The sequence below is a fragment of the Lepus europaeus genome, chromosome 15 (assembly GCF_033115175.1).
Source record: "Lepus europaeus isolate LE1 chromosome 15, mLepTim1.pri, whole genome shotgun sequence".
Lineage (NCBI taxonomy): Eukaryota > Metazoa > Chordata > Mammalia > Lagomorpha > Leporidae > Lepus > Lepus europaeus.
The window spans coordinates 89,288,647-89,307,485 of record NC_084841.1 but is presented as its reverse complement, the minus strand read 5'-3'; the positions used below and the strand labels follow the sequence as shown (position 1 = coordinate 89,307,485).

At 46.6% G+C, this 18,839-nt stretch overlaps 1 protein-coding gene across 8 annotated transcripts in view; it reads left to right on the top strand.

Moving 5' to 3' along the window:
* Nucleotides 1-18,839, top strand: part of XRCC4 (X-ray repair cross complementing 4) — a 338,412-nt gene that overhangs the window by 269,456 nt on the left and 50,117 nt on the right. For 6 of the 8 annotated variants that reach the window (XM_062212451.1, XM_062212457.1, XM_062212456.1 and 3 more), the window contains one exon: nt 10,121-10,719. The exons of the other annotated variants lie outside the window; for them this stretch is intronic. In XM_062212451.1, coding sequence (XP_062068435.1) covers nt 10,121-10,232 — 112 coding nt within the window. In that variant the 3' untranslated portion in view covers nt 10,233-10,719. Of the gene's footprint in view, nt 1-10,120; nt 10,720-18,839 lie in introns of those variants that run through there. 8 annotated transcript variants of the gene reach the window in all.

The following is an 18,839-nucleotide window of genomic DNA, read 5'->3' as shown; positions in this document are numbered from 1 at the left end:
TCACTCATTTATGTCATTTGGAAGGCTGAAAGACAGAATGGGGCCAGGATGGAGGGGAGACACCCAAATGCCCACAATGACCATGAATAGGCCTGGCTGAAACCATGAGCCAGGAACTCAATCAGGGTCTCCCATGTGGATGGCAGTTACTCAACTCTTGAGCCATTATTGCTACCTCCCAAGGTGCACATTAACAGGAAGTTGGAATTGGGAGCAGATCCAGGACTCAAACTCAGGACTGTGATGTGGGATGCCATTCCCAAGCAGTATCCTAAATGTTGTGCCAAAAGCATGCCCCAGAGGTTTACTTTTTAAATTGAGTATATATAAGTAAATGATCCTGATTTAAAATCCACATTTGTATTTTACAGAAAATCTAAGACTTATTGTCCTTCCCAATACCTGTAAATCATGCAGGTGCATTTGAGCATTGTGTATTCACTTTCTTTTTTTTTTTTTAAAGACTTAGTTATTTATTTGAAAATCAGAGTTACACAGAGATAGGAGAGGCAGAGAGAGAGAGAGAGCTCTTCCATCTGCTGGTTCACTCCCCAGATGACCACAACAGTCAGAGCTGAGCTGATCCGAAGCCAAGAGCCAGGAGTTTCTTCTGGGTCTCCCACGGGGGTGCAGGGGCCCAAGGACTTGGGCCATTTGCTACTGCTTCCCCAGGCCATAGCAGAGAGCTGGATTGGAAGTGGAGCAGCCGGGTCTCGAACCAGCGCCCATATGGGATGCTGGCGCTTCAGGACAGGTGTTAACCCACTGCACCACAGCACCGGCCTCGTGTATTCACTTTCTTTTTTTATCCTTTCTTTGTCTCAGAATCACTTATTTGGAAAGCCTGATTCCATTTTCTTCTTGTTCTTGATGAATTTAAATAGCAAAGTCATATTAAGTAGAAAAAGATATCTTTAGGGATTTAATTTAAAATAACTAATGGAATTTCACATTTTGCCATTTTCATTGCCAGGAAGCAAGTTTCAGCTTCTCTCCTTTCATTTTCTCAGGCCCATGAAATGACGTCTAAGCCTTGTGAATTCCAGACAATGTTCAACACTGGTTTTGCTAATCCTTATGACTTCAGTCTGTGAACTTACTCAGGAGATGCTTTTGGTTTTTATAAGGTCACCTAGAAATTGGGAGGCTATTTTGCCCAATTTTTCTAAGAGCAAGTATTTTTAAAAATGCTAGCATTTAGTTTGAAAATACAGTGGTATTTTGAAAATAAAGTGGTAACTCTGGTGATGTCAAATCTCAAACCCATTATTTAAAGCTTTTCCATGTAAAGGATGTCTCCGTAACCGAGTTCACTCCATAATGGGAACTCTGTTAAGGTCAATGTGACATTTGTCTAATTTTATAAAAGTAACAAGGACCTGGTATTTTGATTTGACTATTTTTTTGAGGTGATTTTAATGGAGGTTGGTTTGATGCATCCTACAGAGACAAACCATTATTATTGCCAAATATTGTGGGTCCCAGATATTACTCAGGTCCGATTTTCACCTAGTCCATTGCTCTTGCCTTGCCTCTCACCTTCATCCCTCTCTCCATGTTGTCTGAACTTCATATGAATCCCACCAGAACATCAGTTGAAGTGGGCAGATGCCATGGAAGTTTTGGTAAAGCAAAGGTATATGCCATTTTATTTTACCATGTGAGACACAGCTGCCTCAAATGCCCCACTTTGGTGACTGGGGCTGACCACTGGCTGCATATTTGCTGTGCCTGCTGCTGTCCAAGATTTTGAGAGTTCATTCTTTCCAAAATAAAAATGTTTCCCCGGGGGCCCACGCTGTGGCGTGGTAGGTAAAGCCGCCGCCTGCAATTCCAGCTTCCCAGATGGGCGTCAGTCTGAGTACCGGCTGCTCCACTTTGTTGTTGTTTTTTTTTTTTTTTAAGATTTATTTTATTTTACTTGAAAGTCACAGTTGCACAGAGAGAGGAGAGGCAGAGAGGCAGGGGGGTTGGGTAGAGGTAGAGAGGTCTTCTATCCGCTGGTTCACTCCCCAGATGGCTGCAATGGCCAGAGCTGCGCCAATCTGCAGCCAGGAGTCAGGAGCATCCTCCAGGTCTCCCATGTGGTACAGGGGCCCAACCGGTGCCCATATGGGATGCCGGCACCACAGGCGGCGGCTTTACCTGCTATGCCACAGTGCTGGCCCCGCTGCTCCACTTCCGATCCAGCTCTCTGCTATGGCCTGGGGAAGCAGAAGATGGCCCAAGTCCTTGGGCCCCTGCATCCGCATGGGAGACCGAGAAGATGCTCCTGGCTCCTGGCTTCAGATCGGTGCAGCTGCAGCTGTTGTGGCCATCTGGGGGAGTGAACCAGTGGATGGAAGACAGTGCTCTCTCTCTCTGCCTCTCTTTAACTCTGCCTTTCAAATAAATAAATAAATCTTTTAAAAGAGTGATGTTGCCTGTTGCTGTCTGTTACAAATGATGAGCACATGGCCGGCGCCGTGGCTCAACAGGCTAATCCTCCGCCTTGCGGCACCGGCACACCGGGTGCTAGTCCCGGTTGGGGCGCCGGATTCTATCCCGGTTGCCCCTCTTCCAGGCCAGCTCTCTGCTGTGGCCCGGGAAGGCAGTGGAGGATGGCCCAAGTGCTTGGGCCCTGCACCCGCATGGGAGACCAGGAGAAGCACCTGGCTCCTGGCTTCGGATCAGCGTGATGCGCTGGCCGCAGCAGCCATTGGAGGGTGAACCAACGGCAAAGGAAGACCTTTCTCTCTGTCTCTCTCTCTCACTATCCACTCTGCCTGTCAAAAAACAAACAAACAAATGACGAGCACAGCAGTCTTCTGGGCTATTCTCAAGTCCAGGTGACTCACAGTGAGTGAGATGATTTATCTCAAGTGTGCTTACAGCTTCAGTAGTGAAAGCTATGTATTTGGGTGGAAGTAGAAAGGCCCAGGCTATGTGCACCCAAAATAAACTTGGCTCTGAATCTGTGCCAGCACTCCTCCGTGGTTCTCCTCATCTCTCGGGAATCCCTCATTCTGTCTCCCTCTGGAGCTCTTTGCCCCAGCAGAACTAGCCATCTGTATGTGCCATACAGTCCTGTTTTCTCAGATAGACTCCTCCCTGGCTGATCTCTTCAGCCCCTTCGTCTTTGGAGTCCAGGTGTGCAGCAGCGACTGCTGCATCCACATATCTACTCCAGACATCTCTCTTCCCATGTAGGTATCCTGTGGGTGTGTCAGATCTCCCTCCTGTCCCCACCCACTATGTCTAGAACTGGACTCTATGTCTCTGCTACTGAACCTACTGCTCTGCATCACCGTTTTCACAGCAGTGAAAGCTACAAGATACAGACAGCTGAGAACTCTGTCACTGGAGAGAGGGTAAGACCCAGAACCGTCTTCTGCCGGGAGAATCCTAAGACCCACAGCCATTATGCACATATGTGTGCACAGGAGCATTGACACACACACACGTACATGCACACACACCGGCACTCAGAGTAATATTGCACAGTGTCCTGTGGTTTTGAACTTGAATAAATAGAATCATACTGTATAGATTCCTTTGTGCCTTCTTCTTAAGATCAACATTGTGTTGGAGACGGATACATACGTGCAGCTGTGTTGTATTCCAGTGTGTGAAAGTTTGAGGGTTCATTTGCCCATATTCCTGAGGAGAGACATTTGGGTAGTTTCTAGTCTTCCACTATTGAAACAAAGCACTCATGGGGTGGGCAGCTACTACAGCATTCGGGATGCCTGCACCCCCTACTCGGTGCTTGATTCAAGTTCCAGCTACTCCACTTCCAGCCCGGCTTCCTGCTGACGCATTCCCTGTGGAGCAGTAGATGATGGCTCAGATGCTGGGGTCCCTGCCGACCTGTGGGAGAACCATATGGAGTTCCTGGCTTCTGGTTTTGGCCTGGCCTAGTTTTGGCTATTGCTGGCATTTAGGGAATGAACCAGCAGAAGAAAAATTCTCATATTCATTCATTCATTCTCTCTCTCTCTCTCTCTCTCTCTCTCCCTCTCTCTCTCTCTCCCCCCACCCATTTCTCTGCCTTTCAAATAAATAAATGAAATAAAATAAAATTTTACATGCACTCTTTTTTATTTTTTGACAGGCAGAGTTAGACAGTGAAAGAGAGAGACAGAGAGAAAGGTCTTCCTTTTTCCATTGGTTCACCCCCCAAGTGGCCGCTACAGCCGGCGCATTGCGGCCAGCACGCTGCGCCCATCTGAAGCCAGGAACCAGGTGCTTCCTCCTGGTCTCCCATGCGGGAGCAGGGCCCAAGGACCTGGGCCATCCTCCACTGCGCTTCCGGGCCACAGCAGAGAGCTGGAGTGGAAGAGGAGCAACCGGGACAGAATCTGGCGCCCTGACTGGGACTAGAACCCGGGATGCCAGCGCCGCAGGTGGAGGATTAGCCTAGTGAGCCGCGGCGCCCGCCCTACATGCACTCTTGATTGTATGTATGGCTCATGTCACAGGCATGCAAATACTTCTCTAGGGTATGGATCTAGCTGTAGAATTCCTGGCCTACAGGTGTGTACATTGGCAGTTACTACCAAATTGGTTTCAAATGTTTATACTCCCATCAGCAGTAATTTATCCAGCTATTTCTCATCCTCTGAAATCCTTTATTTGTTGTACATTTTAGCTTTTGCTAAACTGGGCTCATATATTTGCATTTATTGGTCACTGAGGTGGCTGGATTCTTTATCATATGCTTTTCACCCTGCTTCCTTTAGCACAAGGTTTTAAAGGACCCTGGGTTTTAACAACTGTTTCTAGTAGTTCTTTGGGTGTTAACCTTTGTTAATAGCGTGTGATAACAGTATTTCCCTCCAGTTATAACTTGTCTTTTCAGTGTCTTAAAAGTACCTATTGGTAAATGGAATTACTTCTAATGTAATTGAATTTATCAATCTTTATTCTTTATAGTTTTCAACTTCTACTGTAAACAAAATCTCTTATCTCAAGATACTAACGACAGCAGTGGGCATTTGGCACAGTGGTTAAGCCACCACTTGTGATGCCTACAATCCCCTATCAGAGTGCCGGAGTTCAAGTGCAGCCTCTGCTCCTGATTCCAACTTCCTGACAATTGCATGGCCTGGGAGGCACTGAAAAGTAGTTGGGTCCATGCCAGCCGTGTGAGAAATCAGGGTTGAGTTCCTGGCTCCTGGCTTTGGCCTGGCCAAGCTCTGGCTGTTGTGAGCATTTGAGGAGTGAATCAGGGCTCAGGTAAACTTGTCTGTCTCTCTGCCTTTCAAATAGTTTTTTTAAAAAAATGAATAAATAAATAAAATATATCAAATACATTCTCTTTTATGTTCCTCTAAAATCTTTAAAGTTTCGTTTTTCTCATTTACATGTTTAATTCACTTGGCATTAATTTTTTATGTCACCTACAGGTAGTTACAGTTGAGTCGCATAAAAATTTACTTTTATTTCCAGAACTGTGTTTTTGGCACAAGTCAGATGAGCGTGGTTCTGTGTCGCGGTGCCAGCAGTCATTACACATTTTCCTGACACACTCTCGAACTCTAGTTGGCACCTTGCCATGTTTCAGAAATATATTCTCAGAATACATGCAGTTCACTCCGGAGGGTACTAACGCCTCTCATTTGAATAAGAAAAGATTGTTATTCCGGCCATGGTGATGCCATTTTAAAGTTGGCTGAGAAAATGTCTTTACAAAGTAAGCTAATGCCCAGAAATGCCATTGTCAAAGCTGTTGGTAATTCCACTTCCAGAAAGTTAAAAGAGAAGCTGGTCATTTATGGTAAGATTTCATAGAAGCTTCCTGCGTGGGAGATTTCTTTTGACAAATGCAGCTTTTGATCTCCATTATTGGTTGTTAATTAGATGATGGTAGTGGGATTTTGAGTCAGGTTGTAGAGTATGTGTGTTCTGTGCAGTGTGAAACCAACTAATTGAACCTAGGACTCTTTAGTTCTTTTCCTGTGGACAGCGCTGTCATCATCAGGAGAGATTTCATTTTGTTCCCTTTATTTGGAAAAAAGCCTTAAGCCTAAGCCTCAACTCCACAGTTTCGCATGTTGTCATTAATTATGTTATTCAGTTAGTCCACAAATACTTTTTGAGAAGTCCTCAGATTGAACTATGTTGCCGTGGAAAAATATATGAAAATCTACTTGCACCCTGCATATTTGTATAATATGTATAGATATTCCTAAATGAATTACTTGTTCTTTTTGAAAAAACTCTATGAGGTAGTCTTTACCTTCAAGGTATTTGTAAAACTTTTAGGATGAGAGACACATTTGGAAACAATAAAGGTAAAAGTTGAACTAAAAGTGTTCTGAGGGCAGGAATCGGGTGTGACCTCGATTGCTTTGGTTACGTTTTAAAGGGGAAGCTATTCACAGTGCGTTCTCAACAAGCATGAATGCAACAGTAGACCTGTAGTGAAATACAGGGTGAAGGTGGTAGCACTCTAAATAATCAGGGAAGAAAAATCAGCCTGAATATGGACAATCAACAACAGCAAAAAGCCCTGGAAGGCTTAGAATTTAAATCGAGCCATTAACTAGTGGCAGTAATTTAGTCAGCAGCTCTGAAGTTTTAAGTTGCTAGTTTATTCACTTTCTTTTAAGGCTTTAGATTCAGGTTCTCCAACTTCTTTGCTTTCAAATTCCACCTTTGGCATGATTTCTTGAACAACAATATTCATAAAAATGTGATATGGTCATTGTGCTAAGATATTCCTGTGTATAAGCTTATGAGTTGCTCTGCTAGTTACAGGGACATTTAAAAATGGAACCAGCCCAAATCTCCATCCGTAGACTAACGGTCATTACATCCAAATTGTAGTTAATAGGGGTGCCTGGCACTGTGGCAAAGTGAGATATAGCCCCAGCCTGCAACACCAGCATCCCAAATGGGTGCTGGTTTGAGTCCTGCCTACTCCACTTCTGATCCAGCTCTCTGCTATGGCCTGGGAATGCAGTCAAAGATGCTCCAAGTCCTTGGGTCCCTGCTCCCATGTGGGATACCTGGAGAAAGCTCCTGGCTCCTGGCTTTGGATCAGCCCAGCTCTAGCCATTGCAGCCATTTAGAGAATGAACCAGTGGATGAAAGATTCTCTCCCTCTCTCCTTCTCTCCCTCCCTCCCTCCCTCCCTCTCTCTTTCTCTCTCTCTGTCTTTGACAGGCAGAGTTAGACAGTGAGAGAGAGAGAGAGAGAGAGAGAGAGAGACAGAGAAGAAAGGTCTTCCTTCCGTTGGTTCATCCCCAAAATGGCCGCTATGGCCGGCATGCTTCGCTGATCTGAAGCCAGGAGCCAGGTGCTTCCTCCTGGGTCTCCAATGCGGGTGCAGGGCCCAAGGATCTGGGCCATCCTCCACTGCCCTCCCGGGCCACAGCAGAGAGCTGGAGTGGAAGAGGAGCAACCGGGACAGAATCTGGCGCCCCAACCGGGACTAGAACCAGGTGTGCCAGCGCCGCAGGTGGAGGATTAGCCTAATGAGCCGCGGTGCCAACTCTCTCTCTCTCTCTCTTTCTCTCTCTCTCTCTCTCTGCATTTTCCTCTCTGTAACTTGGCCTTTCAAATGCATAAATAAATCTTTAAAAAAATTTTAGTTAATGATGACTGTGTATCTAAATTTTTCAGATGCTAAGACATCTTTAATATACATGGTGTAGAGTAAAGCTACTAAGGTACACATATATCTATATATGTTTATGTAGAATGATCCCATTTATCTAAAAGAAAATGAAAAATAATGCAGCATAGCAAAATGTGCGTTTTTGTTTCTTTTTATTCTTTCCAGAATTTACAAAAGACTTAAGTAAGCATTTATTCTAAAAATGATTAAAGCCTTTTCTCAGTTGTGGGGAGAGTCCTGCGCTGACTCAGTGGACTGACTGACCCTGTGTGTGGAGGCTGTGAACAGTGGTCCACACTGGACAGTCCTTGCCGAGCCATTTTATGATGGTGCAATCAGTTCCTTTAGCTCCTGTGACTGTAGGAGACGAGAATCCTAAGTGGAGAGCTAGGAGTCTGTTTCCCTCAGGAATATCCTTTTGTCCATATGCTGATTTTTTAAGACAAAATTGATACATTTTTATGTCCTGGTTTCACAGCGTCTAGACAATGAACAAAATTTCTGAGATCTTTCCGTGTCTGACTTTAAATTGAAAGAATTCAGCTCTCTCTTTTCCCTAGGAAGAGTAAAATGAGCTCTAAGACATGTAAGGCCAGAAAAAAATGTTTAACACGTTATGAGTTGACTTGGGAAAGTTATCCATGCAATAATTATACTTTTATTTCATACTGCATCCTTTTTCTCCTATGCAATATGTTTTTAGATATTGAGTTGCATGTTGCCGTAACTATGTCTGCATTTATTGGTAATTTTAGCACCGCGATTCCCAGAGGGTAGTGCTTGTCATCTTTATAAGGCATTAGTGCTTCACACCTTGACATTCCCGTTAGGGTAATGTTGTCTGAACTTGGCCTGCTCAGGACAAGACAGAACACGTCCCAGGTCTCCTTCACAGCCGACCATGGTTAGCTGTGTGCAGTCAGGTGGCCAGGGACAGAGAGATCTGCAGCCAAGTATTTGTGACAGCTTTTAAAATACTCATCATCCAAATATACTTGATATTTATAGATTGTAGTTCATTTTTCTTTTATTCTGCCCTTATACAGTTTATGAAGAACTAGGAGTACTGTTTTGTAGAACTTCACAAGCACTTTCATGTACATCCCCTCATTTAATCTTTAGACCACTTCAGAGGCAGGTACTGTCTCAGCAGAGACAACAGGAGTCTGTTAGGTTGAGTGACTTGCCTAACATCACTTAGCTAGGAAGAAGTAGACTTGGATTTGGGGCAGGCGTTGTGGCGTACATTTTTTGTACATCAGGGTGCCTGGGTTTCTCTCACCTCTGCCTCTTCTACAGCTTCCTACTAATGTGCACCCTGGGAGGCAGTAGTCGACAGCTCCAGTGCTTGGGTCCTTTCCACCCATCTGGGAGACCCAGACGGAGTTCCTGGTGCCTGGCTTCACCCCATCCACCCCCAAGTATTTCAAGCATTTTGGGAGTGAGACTGTATATAGAAGATCTCTCTCTCTCTTTCTCTCTCCCTCTTTCTCTTCCCCCTTTCCTCCCTCCTTCCAGTTCAAACAAAAAAACAGACATTTAAAATAAATAAAATAAAATAAATGAAAAAATGTATTTGGAAAAAAGAAATGGAGCTGCATTCAGAACTGTGCACGTCAGCTTCAAGTCGCATGACCCTGCAGGTGTTCCGAGCCACTGTGACTCCCGCTCTGCCTTTGAAGTTGGACTCAGCCTAATCATATTTGCTTCGGCAGCCACCTCCAATCACTATCATCAAGCACATTTCATGAAGGTTCCATGGAAAACCAGGGGCAAAGTGTAGCACAAGCATGTAAACACGTATCCCGAAGCTTGCCTCATGACTGAGCCGTTGCAACCCAGCTCCGTCTGCCTTGTACCAGTCAACAGCGATCGTGGCCATGAACAAACCCGTTATCCCAGCACTGAGAACACTCCCATAAATAGAGAAATCAGTCCGTTGAAGGACTCAACTGTGGTACCGAACTGAGTAAAATTTCAATTGCTAAACAAAGATGTGCATATTCAGCGAACGACTGTGGACCTACAGCGTTTCATCAGCAATCACCATCAACGTCAACAACCACTGTTAGTCATCCACACACGGCCCACTGACCGCTAAAGGAAAGTCTGGTGGCCAGAACGTTGTGCTGCTCAGAGACAGAAATGCGTGTTCACAGGCAGCATCTAAGGAAGCCGGAGGAAAATGAACGTTGTGATGGAGTTGTTAAAGGAAGGGCTTGGGAAACCTGTATCTCGGTATAAAAGTGAATGCAGAACAGAGGATGCGATATTTTATTTCTTGACCTTGATTATGACTATTGTAAGCCCTTGATTTTTTTATTTTAGCTGAGAATAGAGACAGATGCATTCTAAAGCAAAGAAATTGAATTCCTTTCTTCCTTCTTTGCTTGTAGCTAACAACACACCAGTTCTGAAACAGGCTGTAACATGATCCACTTAGGGACATCTTCATTTTCTTTTGTGCTACAGTGGAATTTTTTTCAAATAAAACTCTCCTGGCTTTCTTTTCTCTAGGCTTGATCCTTCACTCCCCGAGACACTGCAGAAGGAGCACGTCTCCGCTGAGCACTTGTCTTTAGAGACACTGAGAAACAGCAGCCCGGAAGACCTCTTTGACGAGATCTAACAGTCTTGAGGAAGTACTTGGAGGGTCACTAGATTACATTTACTATTCACTTCTTTAAAATGAAACAGCAGAATTGCAACCGAGCAGTAGCCATTACTGCAACCTTACGATTTAATTACATACACACGGGGTTGAAGCCGTTGTACAAAATGGATTATACGTGTATATGAAGATGTGATTTGATGACAGTGTTACGTTATTCTAAACTATTCGTGCAGCATGCCTGGAATTACATAGAATCTTAAACTTTGTTTCAAAGGACACATTTATTGTTTTCGTTCTTACATATGTGTGTGGTACATGTCTCACACCCTGTCGGGGATTCTCAAAAAGTAACAAAGAAATCTTTTAAATGTCTGTAGTTCTTTTTGAAAAGTTATATTCTGAACAGTTAATTATATGTGAGCATTTTCTTTTGTTGGATGATATATAAAATATATTTTTAGTTTGTATGTAAACAATCTGAAAATCTAATAATAAAATTTTTGGTGCTTTGAAAGTTTTGTGTTCTTGATAAAATGTATTATTTAGCATAAATTTTTTCTTCAGAATGTGTTTATTAATGTGCTTTTTTGTTAGAAGAGAAACATTTTTCCAGGATTGTTGATAAATGTTTATCTTATATGCATAGAGAGACTCTCCCTGGAGACAAGGCCTTCTCATATTTACTTATCCATCCCAAATAACATTGCACTGTTTCTGTGTGCACCCACTGCTGTACTCCCCACCTCTCCTGCTGTCGCCACCTCTCTGCAGTTGGATACCCATTCCCTCCACACTGTGGAAGGCTATAGCTCTGAAGTTGACAGTGGCCGGCAGGTCGCTGAATCCAGAGGTTGGCTCATTAGCATCTTCATCCTCCTGAGAGCCTCGGTGGGTCACTTCCTCCCAGTGGGCCTGCTCTTTGCTTCTCTCCTCGAACACCGGGTGTTCTCCGTAGGCCTCTTTTCAGTCTCTCATCTCTTGGACTTGTTTGCTGATTCTGTCCCCCTTGCCCAACAGCTAAAGCTTGAGGCCTGGGCACAGTCTTGAGTTCTCTTCTCCTCATTGCCCACGCCGTCACTCTCAGCCACCCTGGGTTGCCTGTGGTCTTAAATGACATCCATGTGCTCCTATCTACAAAATTAGTCTCGTCCTCTCTGTATACTCAAACTATATGTGTGTGTATAATTTACCATGAACTTATCATGAAAGGAGTTTCTTAAGCTTGGCTTAGGCTGAATTATTTATTTGTATCAAATCTTGGTACATCTTTGGCGGAATGTAGATGAGTACATTCATCTGCCTAGAACATCCCTTGGATGTTTCAGCACATCCAAAGCAGACATTTGATTATATCCCAATCCAGCAGTCATTTCTTCCCTGGTCTTCTGCATCTGGGAAATATTTCTTATGCAGTTGCGTTATTTTTTTTTATTGAAAAAGAGGCAGAGAGAAAGGTCTTCCTTCCATTGGTTCACCCCTAGATGGCCGCTACGGCCAGCGTTGCGCCAATCCGAAGCCAGGAGCCAGGTGCTTCCTCCTGGTCTCCCATGCGGGTGCAGGGCCCAAGGACTTGGGTCATCCTCCACTGCCTTCCCAGGCCACAGCAGAGAGCTGGACTGGAAGAGGAGCAACCGGGACAGACCTGGCCCCCCAACCGAGACTAGAACCCAAGGTGCTGGTGCCGCAGGTGGAGGGTTAGCCTAGTGAGCCACTGTGCTGGCCAATGCAGTTGCTTTAAGTTCAAGACCCAGGAAATTCTTCTCAGCGCTTCTGATTGCCTCTACCTGCACATCCTTTTATCTTTGCCTTGAAAATGCAACTTGCCCCCTTCCCATATAGAAATGTATACATGTGTTTAGGTATGTTACAGTGGCTTCCCGACTGTCTCCTTTCTTGGTCTCCTACTCCCCTCAAATCCAGCCAAGCTGAGTTTTAAAGTCTTAGATCCAATCATCCCCTGCTTGGATCAGAACCGGTGCCCTTTGATCAAAGTCCACAGCTTCGTCACTGCCTCCCAAGTCAGACGCTACCCGCCCAGCCCTTGCCCCACTCCCTGTACTCCCCTGGCCTCCTCGTCCCTCAGGGGGACCCGAGCTCAGATCCTCTGTGCTGCTGACCCCTCTGCCTGGCTCTTCTTCCATGGTTGCTGTCTCCCGTGCTTCAGGTCTGGAGCCAGACGCCATCTCGGGTGCCTGGCCTGAAACGCTCTTTTCTGCAGTTGTCTCATTAGAATGTTCTGCGCGGTGCACGTCACTGTTGGAAATTGTTTTTGCTTTGTCTCTGCCTCCCAGTAGAAAGTCAGCCCGGTCGTAGCAGACACATGACCGATCTGGTTTACCTCTCTAGCCAGTACCTGCAATGGGGCTTGGTGCATAGAAACTCAGTGTTTGTTGAATCAGCAAATTCGTTTCTATCATAAGGAAAGGGACTCAGTTATTTCTTCAAGTTACTAAAGCACGTTAAGAAGAAGCTCCTTGAAAGATTGAAATGTTTTGGTTGATTGTACATGAATAATTATTCAGAAAGCTCAAGTGTCCTGTGATTAATTATGAATAACGTGTACATGTATGCATGTGCATAGGTTTGACTCTGAAGAGAGAACAAGACAAAACCCGTATGTTATTGTTTATGGCAGGAATAGGATTTCACTGAGTCAATGAGATGACAAAATATTTTAAATAGAAATTTTCTGTATTTTAATTTCTTTGATGCCTTACATTTCAGAGGAAAAATTAAAATTAAAAATAAACATGTAACATTTATATATTTATAAATCTAAAAATTCTACTAAGTCCCATGGGACTCTCTGCTATACTGCTGAACATGGTGTAATCCAAGATTTCCTTTGAATCTCTCCAAGAGCACTTTGTACGTGGAATACCAAAATCTCAAAACAATATTGCTTCACCTGAATAGACCACAAATAAATAGCCAATACTGGTATACAACTCTGTGAGGGTGGTGAGGGGAGAGAAACGTAAAGTTTTGGCTATTACCTCACTGGTGCTAAGAGAGCCCTGTAGAGAAAGTATCTCCTGATAGTCCTAACTGGAGGATGTGTGGGGTCTAGAAAGCTCCTGATCATTTGAGAATTTTGGTGTTAGTTCCAGGCAGTGGATCACTTCAGTCATCCTGTGTGTCAGGTTGATTCTTCTGTTGGCTAGAACAGCATAGTGTGGAGAAACGGAAAACTTGGTTTTATATCTCTTGTCCTGCTAAGGTGGAGACCTATAGATCTAGCGTCAAGATATTCAGATCTGTTCATTCCATGACATGTTTTAGCCTTGTATTCCCCACTGTTCCTACTTAGAAATATGTTCTTGAAAAAATACAACATTGAAATGGAAGGTGAAAGTTGAATTATACTGCAGCATAGCCTTTTTTTAACCATAGTATCCTCACTGTAATAAAAGGAAATTACATTTCTAAAGATTTTTTTTCAACTTAAACTTTGTAATTCTTGGTGCTGGCATCCGATGATGTGCTCAGGCCTCATTAGAGAAGTTCGTGAAAGAAAAAGTCCCTCTCTCAGGAAGAGATGTCTTTATCATGTGGTTGTAAAAGGTCAAGAAGCTACTTTAGAAAAGTTTTTCTTAGTGGCCTATAACTCAAATTTATAAAATACAGGACCCTGTGTTTCTGAGCCAAGCTGCTCTTTATTGAGTAATTTTGATTCAACAAATGTTTATTAAGGAGCAGTTACGCTCAAAATACAGAACTGGGCCAAGTGGAGAATTAAAGAATGAATCCATTTATTCAACAAATGTTTGTTAAGTGTCTGTGCCAGTCTCTGTCCTGGGCACTGGATGTGGCAGGGAATAATATAGAGAAGGCCCCATTCCTGTTGGTTTGTGTTCTGGTAGATGAAACGTGGGGCCAGTTACCACAGGGAGGGATACGTGGGAGGGGGCTGCATTGAGATTGGAGCCTGAAACCAGTGCCTCGTGCAGTGGAGTGTCAAAGAGCGGTAGGGTGAGTGGCATGAAGACCAGCATTTTAAAAACTAAAAACTCCAAGTAAGGATCCAGAGAAGACACAAGATCTAGTGGAGAGATTACAAAAGATTGCAAGGCTTTCCAAGGTGAGCTGAGATGAGGCCGTGTGCGCAGGACCAATGTGCAGGAGTTACTGGAGGTGGAGCATGGAGTTAATGCCTAAATTGTGAATCAGTGGAAAGAAGAAAAAAATTATGAGGCATCCTAGAAACAATATCAGTCAATGTTAAGAAGTGCATGCGGGGAGCTGAGTCATGTCATGGACAGTGCACACGGGGAGCTGAGTCACCCATGGAGAGTACATACAGGGGGCTGAGTCACGTCATGGACAGTTCATACAGGGAGCTGAGTCACGTCATGGACAGTGCATACAGGGAACTGAGTCACCCATGGAGAGTACATACAGGGAGCTGAGTCACGTCATGGACAGTTCATACAGGGAGCTGAGTCATGTCATGGACAGTGCACACAGGGAGCTGAGTCATGTCATGGACAGTGCATGCTGGGAGCTGAGTCACGTCATGGACAGTGCACACGGGGAGCTGAGTCACCCATGGAGAGTACATAAGGGAGCTGAGTCACGTCATGGACAGTTCATACAGGGAGCTGAGTCATGTCATGGACAGTGCACACGGGGAGCTGAGTCACCCATGGAGAGTACATACAGGGAGCTGAGTCACGTCATGGACAGTTCATACAGGGAGCTGAGTCATGTCATGGACAGTGCACACGGGGAGCTGAGTCACCCATGGAGAGTACATACAGGGGGCTGAGTCACCCATGGAGAGTACATACAGGGGGCTGAGTCACGTCATGGACAGTTCATACAGGGAGCTGAGTCATGTCATGGACAGTGCATGTGGTGCATGCTGCGAGCTGAGTCATGTCATGGACAGTGCACACGGGGAGCTGAGTCACGTCATGGACAGTTCATACAGGGAGCTGAGTCATGTCATGGACAGTGCATGCTGGGAGCTGAGTCATGTCATGGACAGTGCACACGGGGAGCTGAGTCACCCATGGAGAGTACATACAGGGGGCTGAGTCACGTCATGGACAGTTCATACAGGGAGCTGAGTCACGTCATGGACAGTTCATACAGGGAGCTGAGTCATGTCATGGACAGTGCACACGGGGAGCTGAGTCACCCATGGAGAGTACATACAGGGGGCTGAGTCACGTCATGGACAGTGCATACAGGGGGCTGAGTCATGTCATGGACAGTGCACACAGGGGGCTGAGTCACCCATGGAGAGTACATACAGGGGGCTGAGTCACGTCATGGACAGTTCATACAGGGGGCTGAGTCATGTCATGGACAGTGCACACGGGGAGCTGAGTCACCCATGGAGAGTACATACAGGGGGCTGAGTCACCCATGGAGAGTACATACAAGGGGCTGAGTCACGTCATGGACAGTTCATACAGGGAGCTGAGTCATGTCATGGACAGTGCATGTGGTGCATGCTGCGAGCTGAGTCATGTCATGGACAGTGCACACGGGGAGCTGAGTCACGTCATGGACAGTTCATACAGGGAGCTGAGTCATGTCATGGATAGTGCATGCTGGGAGCTGAGTCATGTCATGGACAGTGCACACGGGGAGCTGAGTCACCCATGGAGAGTACATACAGGGGGCTGAGTCACGTCATGGACAGTTCATACAGGGAGCTGAGTCACGTCATGGACAGTTCATACAGGGAGCTGAGTCATGTCATGGACAGTGCACACGGGGAGCTGAGTCACCCATGGAGAGTATATACTGTGGGCTGAGTCACGTCATGGACAGTTCATACAGGGGGCTGAGTCATGTCATGGACAGTGCACACAGGGAGCTGAGTCACCCATGGAGAGTACATACAGGGGGCTGAGTCACGTCATGGACAGTTCATACAGGGAGCTGAGTCACGTCATGGACAGTTCATAAAGGGAGCTGAGTCATGTCATGGACAGTGCACACGGGGAGCTGAGTCACCCATGGAGAATACATACAGGGGGCTGAGTCACGTCATGGACAGTTCATACAGGGAGCTGAGTCATGTCATGAACAGTGCACACGGGGAGCTGAGTCACCCATGGAGAGTACATACAGGGAGCTGAGTCACGTCATGGGCAGTTCATACAGGGAGCTGAGTCACGTCATGGGCAGTTCATACAGGGAGCTGAGTCATGTCATGAACAGTGCACACGGGGAGCTGAGTCACCCATGGAGAGTACATACAGGGAGCTGAGTCACGTCATGGGCAGTTCATACAGGGAGCTGAGTCACGTCATGGGCAGTTCATACAGGGAGCTGAGTCATGTCATGGACAGTGCACACAGGGAGCTGAGTCACCCATGGAGAGTACATACAGGGGGCTGAGTCACGTCATGGACAGTTCATACAGGGGGCTGAGTCATGTCATGGACAGTGCACACAGGGGGCTGAATCACCCATGGAGAGTACATACAGGGGGCTGAGTCACGTCATGGACAGTTCATACAGGGGGCTGAGTCACGTCATGGACAGTTCATACAGGGAGCTGAGTCATGTCATGGACAGTGCACACGGGGAGCTGAGTCACCCATGGAGAGTACATACAGGGGGCTGAGTCACGTCATGGACAGTACATACAGGGAGCTGAGTCACGTCATGGACAGTGCACACAGGGAGCTGAGTCATGTCATGGACAGTGCACACGGGGAGCTGAGTCACCCATGGACAGTGCATGCTGGGAGCTGAGTCACGTCATGGACAGTGCACACAGGGAGCTGAGTCACGTCATGGACAGTTCATACAGGGAGCTGAGTCATGTCATGGACAGTGCACACGGGGAGCTGAGTCACCCATGGAGAGTACATACAGGGGGCTGAGTCACGTCATGGACAGTTCATACAGGGAGCTGAGTCATGTCATGGACAGTGCACACGGGGAGCTGAGTCACCCATGGAGAGTACATACAGGGGGCTGAGTCACGTCATGGACAGTTCATACAGGGAGCTGAGTCATGTCATGGACAGTGCACATGGGGAGCTGAGTCATGTCATGGACAGTTCATACAGGGGGCTGAGTCACGTCATGGACAGTTCATACAGGGAGCTGAGTCACGTCATGGACAGTGCACACGGGGAGCTGAGTCACCCATGGAGAGTACATACAGGGGGCTGAGTCACGTCATGGACAGTTCATACAGGGAGCTGAGTCACGTCATGGACAGTGCACACAGGGAGCTGAGTCATGTCATGGACAGTGCACACGGGGAGCTGAGTCACCCATGGACAGTGCATGCTGGGAGCTGAGTCACGTCATGGACAGTGCACACAGGGAGCTGAGTCACGTCATGGACAGTTCATACAGGGAGCTGAGTCATGTCATGGACAGTGCACACGGGGAGCTGAGTCACCCATGGAGAGTACATACAGGGGGCTGAGTCAGGTCATGGACAGTTCATACAGGGAGCTGAGTCATGTCATGGACAGTGCATGTGGTGCATGCTGCGAGCTGAGTCATGTCATGGACAGTGCACACGGGGATCTGAGTCACGTCATGGACAGTTCATACAGGGAGCTGAGTCATGTCATGGACAGTGCACACGGGGAGCTGAGTCACCCATGGAGAGTACATACAGGGGGCTGAGTCACGTCATGGACAGTGCATACAGGGGGCTGAGTCATGTCATGGACAGTACACACAGGGGGCTGAGTCACCCATGGAGAGTACATACAGGGGGCTGAGTCACGTCATGGACAGTTCATACAGGGAGCTGAGTCATGTCATGGACAGTGCACACGGGGAGCTGAGTCACCCATGGAGAGTACATACAGGGGGCTGAGTCACGTCATGGACAGTTCATACAGGGAGCTGAGTCATGTCATGGACAGTGCACATGGGGAGCTGAGTCACGTCATGGACAGTTCATACAGGGGGCTGAGTCACGTCATGGACAGTTCATACAGGGAGCTGAGTCATGTCATGGACAGTGCACACGGGGAGCTGAGTCACCCATGGAGAGTACATACAGGGGGCTGAGTCACGTCATGGACAGTTCATACAGGGAGCTGAGTCACGTCATGGACAGTGCACACAGGGAGCTGAGTCATGTCATGGACAGTGCACACGGGGAGCTGAGTCACCCATGACAGTGCATGCTGGGAGCTGAGTCACGTCATGGATAGTGCACACAGGGAGCTGAGTCACGTCATGGACAGTTCATACAGGGAGCTGAGTCATGTCATGGACAGTGCACACGGGGAGCTGAGTCACGTCATGGACAGTTCATACAGGGAGCTGAGTCATGTCATGGACAGTGCACACGGGGAGCTGAGTCACCCATGGAGAGTACATACAGGGGGCTGAGTCACGTCATGGACAGTGCATACAGGGGGCTGAGTCATGTCATGGACAGTGCACACAGGGAGCTGAGTCACCCATGGAGAGTACATACAGGGGGCTGAGTCAAGTCATGGACAGTTCATACAGGGAGCTGAGTCATGTCATGGACAGTGCACACGGGGAGCTGAGTCACCCATGGAGAGTACATACAAGGGGCTGAGTCACATCATGGACAGTTCATACAGGGAGCTGAGTCATGTCATGGACAGTGCACACGGGGAGCTGAGTCACCCATGGAGAGTACATACAGGGGGC